The following is an 8,927-nucleotide window of genomic DNA, read 5'->3' on the forward strand; positions in this document are numbered from 1 at the left end:
GGAGTGGGTTGCCATTTCCTTCTCCAATGCATGAAAGTGAAAAGTGGAAGTCAAGTCACTCAGTCGTGTCGATTCTATGGACTGCAGCCTACCAGGCTCCTCCGTCCATGGATTTTCCAGGCAAGAGTACTGGAGTGGGGTGCCATTGCCTTCTCCAGCCTCTAGTTTAGGGAGGAGGAAATCCTTCCTCTTATTTCCCTTTTTCTCTAACTTCCTGAAAATGCCAGCCTTAACAGCGAATCATCTTTCTTTTGGTTTCTGCGTTAAATTTTATTTTTACATCACTTTAAAATTTACTCATGCTGTTGCAGAAAAAGATTGCACCTGACTTACAGACATTTTTATCGGGGTTGTGATTTTGTTTTCTCAATACTTCAAGTACAATTTATCACTAACCAATTGAATTTGAGTCTTTGGAGATCTTTCTTATAAAATTTCAAAATCTCCAATAAAGATAACCAAAATAGCAGAGACTATTTTAAAATATTCTATGTCCTTATATCTTAAAGTGAGTTGTTTTCTTTCCAACTTTTTATTGTGGCATAGCATACATTCATTATTTCATTTACTCCTGATAATAATTCCTCTTAAGTTTATTTAAATATAAAATTCCGTGGCAGTAAGTACATTTACAGGATTGTGAAAACTCACCACTAGCCACCTTTAGAAATTTTTATCATCCCAAACACTGTACCAAAAAATTCCCCATTATTTCCTCCCATTAGACCATGGCAGCCAGCATTCTACTTTCTGTCCCTCTGAACTTGCCTATTCTGTTGTAATTTTTGTTCAGTCATTAAGGCGTGACCAACTCTTTAAAACCCCACAAACTTCAGCACACCAGATTCCTGTCCTTCACTATCTCCCCAAGTTTGCTTAAATTCATGCCCATTGAGTCAGTGATGCTATCTAACCATCTCACTCTCTGCCACCTCCTTCTCATTTTGCCTTCTATCTTTTCCAACATCAAGGTCTTTTCCAATGAGTTGGCTCTTCACATCAGGTGACCAAAGTATTGGAGCTTCACTGTCAGTCCTGCCAATAAATAGTCAGGGTTGATTTCCTTTAGGATTGACTGGTTTGATCTCCTTGCAGTCCAAGGGACTCTCAAGAGTCTTCTCCAGCATCAGAATTCCAAAACATCGATTTTCGGCACTTAGCTGTCTTTATGGTTCCACTCTCACATCTGTACATGACTACCAGAAAACCATAGCATTGACTATATAGACCTTTGTTGGCAAAGTAATGTCTCTGCTTTTTAATACGCTGTCTAGGTTTGCCATAGCTTTTCTTACAAGGAGCAAACATTTTTTAATTTCATGGCTGCAGTCACTGTCTACAGTGATTTTGGAGCCCAAGGAAATAAAATCTGTCACTTCATCCACTTTTTCCCTTTCTATTTGCCATGAAGTGATAGGACCAGATGCCCATTATCTTAGTTTTTGAATGATGAGTTTTAAGCCAGCTTTTTCACTCTCCTCTTTTACCTTCATCAAGAAGCTCTTTAGTTCCTCTTCACTTTCTGCCATTAGAGTTGCATCATCTGCATATCTTAGGTTGTGGGTATTTCTCACAGAAATCTTGATTCCAGCTTGTGATTCATCCTGCCTGGCTTTCACATGATGTACTCTGCATGGAAGTTAAATAAGCATGGTGACAATATACAGCCTTGACCTACTCTTTTCCAAGTTTTGAATCAGTCTGTTGTTCCATGTCCAGTTCTAACTGTTGCTTCTTGACCTGAAAACAGGTTCTCTGGAGGAAGATAAGGTGGCCTGGTAGTCCCATCTCTTTAAGAATTTTCCAGTTTTTTGTGATCCACACAGTCAAAGGCTTTAATGTAGTCAATGAAGCAGTAGATGTTTTTCTGGAATCCCCTTGCTTTCTCTATGATCCAGCAAATGTTGGCAATTTGATCTCTGGTTTCTCTGCCTTTTCTAAATCCACCTTGTACATCTGGAATTTCTCAGTCGAAGCCTAGTTTGAAGGATTTTGAGCATATTACTAACATGTAAAATTAGTTCAGTTGTACAGTAGTTTGAACATTCTTTGGCACTGCCTTTCTTTGGGATTGGAATGAATACTGACCTGGATCACAGTCTTGTCATGGCAAAGGGGCTTGCATAACTCTATGAAATTATGAGCCATGCCTTGCAGGGCCACCCAAGACAGACAGGTCATAGTGAAGAGTTCTGACAAAACATAGTCCACTGGAGAAAGGAATGGCAAACCACTCTAGTATTCTTGCAGCAAGAACCCCATGAACAGTATGCCTATTATAGATACTTCATATAAGTAGAATCATGCAACATTTATCTTTTTGTGTCTGACTTATTTCATTTAATGTCTTCAAGTTTCATCCATGTTGTAGCATGTGTCAGAATTTTTTCAAAGCTATTGCATTGTATCCATATGCCACATTTTATTTATCTATTCATCTGTCCATGAACACTTGGGTTGTTTCCACCTTTTGGCTGTTGCAAGTAATGCTGCTGGAACATCGGTATATACATTTGTTTTTTTGTTTTTATTTTTGTTTGGGTTTGGTTTTTTCTTCTTTTGAGCCAAAATTTTCAAATTGAGAAATTTGACATAAAAATCCAGATTTCCAGCATTTATTAAAAAATTAGAAGATCAGCTAATACGTGGCCCACAATCATCCATAGCAATACTCTCTGCCCTTTTGGAGCAGTGTATCATAGTCTTCACTGCTCCCAATTATTTCCCGACACTGAAGTTGAATGCTATTTGCCATTTAACATCATATTTGCATAACTTTTTATTATACAGGAGAATTATTTTTCTTCAGCCCAACCCACTTCTCCAGTTTATGTTATCCACCTGACAACTTTATTCCTCTACTCTGTATGTGGATTATTGATGCAATTATGACATTAAGATGTATTTAAGCTATAGTAACTGAAAAATGCAGACTACTTAACAGTCTGTATAGTTAAAAACTCCATTTGTGGGGAAAAAAGAACAGGTTAGAGAGATATTCATGTGTATGTAGAAAATATAAAGAACAACAAGAAACAAATAGTGGTTATCTAGGAAATAGGGTCTTCATATTTCAATTTATACTTTTTAAAAAATTTTATGTAACAAGTTATATAGCAAGTATTATCTGAATTTCATGTAACAAGTGTGTATTACCTTAACAACAAAATGAACTAGATTTTAAAACCCATGCTGCATTACTCTCCCCCATTAAGCTCCAAGTGGTTTTAGTTTGTCACTAGCAACTTTATGAGTATAGTCATCCTATTTACCAAACTCCGGGTCAGAAGACATGGTCTGATAAAATGTTAAGTGTATGTATAGGGAAATTGAGTTTAAATATTTGAAACTGGGTCTGACCTGTAAGAGTCAGAAATTGAGACTGCCACTTATGAGATTTAGAATATACTAGGGAGAAGACTCAGCCTAGTTAAAGGATATCATGGAGCTCCACAGGGGCAAGGACTTTGTCCAGTTTATTCAGTTCCTTCCATTTATATAATCCATTGGACAGAAAAGAGGGGGAAAGATGACAATGAGGAGATATGGACATGGGGAAATTTTTCACAACTATATGTAGCTTCTTAGAAAAGAGCTAATAAAATTTATTTCAATGGAACCCATTTCTTCAAACTTTTCTTTCTGTCCCACTACCCCCTCCCCTCCAATTTCTTGGGGTTAAAAATTACATAAGTGGAGAAATTTAATAAATGTTTGCTTGATTAATAAAATAAAGAAGGAACCAGCAGCATGATGGTGACAAAAGGTGACAATCACGTTGGGGAGACAGATTCTTAGCAGTGATGGACCACAGCTAATGGTGTTTCACTCGGTTGATTCTCACACTTTCGTAACTGGAAATACTGGGGGGACTCTGCTGTTAGACCCCAGATTCTATGTGTGCTGCCAATTTTCATGTTTAAAAATACATATGTTGCAATCAATTAAAAATTTGAGATTAATTTTTCCAAAGGATACAGAAAAGAGCAAACTCAACATAATGAATTTATATTAGGTTTCTTTTAAATATGTGAACTTGCCAATAGTTGATGGTTTTTGACGATGACCCATGGTTCAATCTAGTACCTCCACACAGACTGACAGACACATACAGTTTTAATTTTGCCTTAAATGATGGAGTCTCTGAAAATGCTAAGCACAGAATGTATGATCATTCTGTAAAGAAATAGCACATAAGTGATTAGTTTAAAGCAGTTTTCATGGAAAATGTCTGAAATTTGCAATGACTTCCAACAAATGAATTTTTATTTACCACCTGTATACTGTTTGCAAAACCTTTTAGTCCCTCTAAACTTCTCTGCAGATGTGTTCTCAGTTTGTTTAAACACATAAATATTGTGCTATTGATTTTCATTTTATTAATGGAAGAGTCGGTACTTTTCCAACTATGCTATCCTGGATTTTCATCCTCTAATACCGTGGGGTTTTTTCTTGCTCTAGATATGTACAGCAGAGGAGGAAAAAAACCCAGGCACAAGGTCTCTTTTTGCAGAGTCAGGGACCCTAACTTGGATTTGCACGTACAAAGTAAGATCGCAGTGTGTGAAAGATAGAGGCACCAGATAGCCCTGGCATCTAGGAAGGACCATAGGATGGTCAAGAGCAGTGGTGGGAGCTTTCCCACCACACATAGACTCCCCTCAAATTTTCCCAACACAAGGAACACCACAAAACTTTTGAAGGGCAACCTAAATACTGAATACTTCTTAGTGTGTTTCCTCTTACCACAGGGGATATTCCCTTGGGTAGTTTTTAAAGTTACTTATCTATCATGGTTTCTTTCTTAGATAAAAATTCTTAGACCAGAATGTTTAAAGAATTCTGTGGAAAGGTTTATAACTGAAAAAATAGGAAATGAATATATTCACAGCACTGGAACCAGTTTGAAGGAATCATATGAAGAATCCAATGCCAGGACTCCACTGATACTTATTCACTCCCATGGTAAGCTACTTGTGGACAGTTAAGATGACATGATGACGTTTTTCAAAAGATGTAGAGAAGTAGGTTCTGTGTCAGGGTGTTCTGTGTTTAAAATATTTCCCTATTCTTAAATATTTGGGGAAATTGTCCTATTCTTAAATATCTTAAAGAATTGGGCTTCCCTGGTGGCTCAGATGGTAAAGCATCTGCCTGCAATGTGGAAGACCCGGGTTCCTTCCCTGGGTCAGGAAGATCCCCTGGAGAAGGAAATGGCAAGCCACTTCAGTACTCTTGCCTGGAAAACCCCATGGACGGAGGAACCTGGTAGGCTACAGTCCATGGGATTGCAAAACAGTTGTACACGACTGAGTGACTTCACTAAATATCTTAAAACTGTAAACTATATTAAGGATGAATCTTTGAAACAGATTCACAGATATAAAGACCAAACTAGTGGATACCAGTGGAGATAATGAAGAGGGGAGGGCCAAGCTGGGGTACAGGATTGGGAGGTACAAACCACAATGTGTGAAATAAATAAGCTACAAGGGTATATTGTACAACAGAGGGAGTACAAGCAGTATTTTATGATACCTATAAATGAACTATAACCTTTAAGAATTATGACTCACTCTGTTATACATCTAAAAGTTATTTATATCATTATTGTACATCAACTATATCTCAATTAAAAAAAAAATAAGCAAATAAAGCAATAGCACATTTAAAAAAAAAAAAGAATGACTAAAAATGTAAAAGAACAAAGAAAAATGAGTTGTCCCAGATTCATGAATATGGAAAAATTTATCAGGGCTAGTTTTGTATGCAGAAAATACCTCCCAAACACACATATTATTGATATGAAATTTGGGATTACCCTTGCTTTATTAACAATTTTAATTCCCATTGACCTGTGAAAAAATGTTATAAAATTATCAGAAATATCTCTGTTGATTGTATGCTTGTGTGCTTCAAGACTTCAAATGCATTTTTTTCTTTATCTTGTCTTTGCTCTACAGACCCTAAGCAAAATATTTTCTCCTAAGGAAAATACTTTCTTCATTTATTTTCTGCTTTCCATTATCTTCAAATCAAACATGTCTTTAGAACTCACCATTTTCAAACTTTGATTCTATTAGGAAAAGCCTTGTTCAAAATGCCCCCATGTAGAGGCTTTCTCATCTGAAACTTTTCCATGTAAAGCAGCTGGCTATATGCCTGACACACTCATAACAGTGCTGTCTATTTCTTGAAAACTTAGCCTGACATGGCACCTAGGGCTGTGGCCATCACATCTATGTTCCAAACATCTGTCACCCTGTTAGACATGGCTTGACATATACACACTACATATAATAAAACAGATAACTAATAAAGAACCTACTGTATAGCACAGGAAACTCTACTCAGTATTCTGTAATTATCTATATGGGACCTATATGGGAAAAAAGAGTGGCTATATACTATATATGTATAAGTAATTCACTCTGCTGTACAGAATGGAAGATAGCACAACATTTAGAAACTTTGCTGCCAAAGCTTTTTCACAAAACATAAGATGCTCATACCTAGCTGCATGAAAGGCTAAAAATGAAGCATTTCAGCTGCGCACATGGCCATTTGGAGTAACACCAGGGTTCAGCTATAGAGGAGGAAGGGACAAGTAAGTGCTGGAGTAAACAACCCACAAACCTACTACTGCTGTAGTAAATAGTATCACCCCATCTGTCACCCCATTAGATGGGGTTTGACATATGCACACTGTATATAATAAAATAGATAACTAATAAAGAACCTACTGTGTAGCACAGGGAACTCTACTCAATACTCTGTAATGACCTAAATGGGAATAGAATCTAAAAAAGAGTGGCTATGTATATACATATACATATATGTGTGTGTGTGTATATATAGATATATATATATATATGACTCACTTTGATGTACAGCAGAAACTAACACAGCATTGTAAATCAACTATACTCCAATAAAAATTAATTTTGCAAAAAAGAAAATGGAAGAACCAAAATTTGAGCTCTACCTTCTGATTTAAAAGACTAGTTTTTCCATTATGTGTACACCTTTTCCCACTGCCACTTAATAAATGCTAGAATGTATTTTTAAAGAGGTGATTAAATGACTTTACAATAGTATGTATCTTTCCATGTTGTTTTACAGGGATCGACCTCACCAATACGCTCCTGAAATTTGCACAAGAGTTAATGGGAACAACCAATCATGTGACCATGATTTCTTTGGGTCGTGGCCAGGCAGCTAAAGCAGAAGCCCTCATTGTTAAGGCCCTAACCAAAACAGAGCAATGGGTCTTCCTCCAGAACTGCCATCTTGCAGCATCATTTATGCCAAGGCTCTGCACTATTGTAGAATTGTAAGAGTTTTACATTTATTTGTAAGGGCTTCCCAGGTGGCTCAGTGGTAAAGAATCCACCAGCCAATGCAGGAACTACAGGACCCTTGGGTTCAATCCCTGTGTCAGGAAGATCCCCTGGAGAAGGCGACCCACTCCAGTATTCTTGCCTGGAAAATCCCATGTTCACAGGGGCCTGATGGGCTACAGTCCATTGGGTGGCAAAAAGTCAAACGTGACCGAGCAACTGAGCACCCGTGCACACATAAGAGATCAGATTATTATCAAAACAATGAGCTAAAACTGGAAATGGCAATGTACAACTGTGCTTAAACAGTGATAAAATAAAGTGTTAAGCCACTCAGAGGTAATGTAGGCTATTTTATGACGATTCTATTTCTCCAAGAACTTGAAAGCTACACTAGGAATATATCACTTTTTATTAGAAGAAAAGACCTCTTTAATTTTTACTTTCCATCCAGTTTATCAGTTTCTCTTTCTCCCCATCTCAAACTCTCAATAGATATACACTTGTACATACACATGTATATAGAAATGTACATGTGGCATAGTTTGTAATATCCTATTGCTTCCACACAGCAGAATATAATACCTCATATCCATATTTCCCAGGTGGTGCTAGTGGTAAAGAACCTGCCCACCAATGCAGGAGAATTAAGAGTCATGGGTTGGATCCCTGGGTCAGGAAGATCCCCTAGAAGAGGACATGGCAACTCACTCCAGTATTCCTGCCTGGAGAATCCTGTGGACAGAGAAGCTTGGCAGACTACAGTCTGTAGGCGTGCAAAGAGCTAGACTCAAGTGAAACAACAAGAACAGCATCCATAATTTCAGTGATAATTTTCTTTCTTTTTTTTTTATTTTTTATTTATTTTTTTTTTGATAATTTTCTTTATAGGCTGTATTTGGTACCTATTCTGACTTACTCTAGTTCAACCCTTTGGCTGTTATCTCCCAAAGTACTTGCTGACTCAAGCAAAAATTCCCATAGGTTCAGCCTTCTTCTTTGCAGTGAAAGTATTTGGAAATAGAATGCTCTAACTTTGCTTGAAGAATTAGCAAAGTGTTGAGTTAGTAATGTTTTAACAAATTGCATTCTATAGCTTTTTCACCAGATTTGCGTTTCTGTCTGCTTTACTGAGTATGGCCAATACTGTGTATAAAAGTGCCTTTATTTATTTTTTTTTAATTTTTTAAAATTTATTATTTTTTTTTTTTACTTTACAATGTTGTATTGGTTTTGCCATACATCAACATGCATCCACCACGGGTGTACACGTGTTCCCCATCCTGAACCCCCTCCCACCTCCCTCCCCGTACCATCCCTCTAGGTCATCCCAGTGCACCAGCCCCAAGCTTCCTGTATCCTGCATTGAACCTGGACTGGCAATTCATTTCTTATATAATATTATACATGTTTTAATGCCATTCTCCCAAATCATCCCCCCCTCCCTCTCCCACAGAGTCCAAAAGACTGTTGTATACATCTTTGTCTCTTTTGCTGTCTCGCATACAGGGTTGTCATTACCATCTTTCTAAATTCCATATATATGCGTTAGTATACTGTATTGGTGTTTTTCTTTCTGGCTTACTT

At 37.2% G+C, this 8,927-nt stretch overlaps 1 protein-coding gene across 1 annotated transcript in view; it reads left to right on the forward strand.

Annotated features, from left to right (window-relative positions):
* Nucleotides 1-8,927, forward strand: part of DNAH14 (dynein, axonemal, heavy chain 14) — a 376,195-nt gene that overhangs the window by 320,101 nt on the left and 47,167 nt on the right. Inside the window, exons 73-74 of the mRNA XM_010852937.1 lie at nucleotides 4,809-4,965; nucleotides 7,123-7,333. Coding sequence (XP_010851239.1) covers nucleotides 4,809-4,965; nucleotides 7,123-7,333 — 368 coding nt within the window. The remainder of the gene's footprint in view (nucleotides 1-4,808; nucleotides 4,966-7,122; nucleotides 7,334-8,927) is intronic.

This window comes from Bison bison, unplaced genomic scaffold (genome assembly GCF_000754665.1).
Source record: "Bison bison bison isolate TAMUID 2011002044 unplaced genomic scaffold, Bison_UMD1.0 scf7180017864317, whole genome shotgun sequence".
NCBI lineage: Eukaryota > Metazoa > Chordata > Mammalia > Artiodactyla > Bovidae > Bison > Bison bison.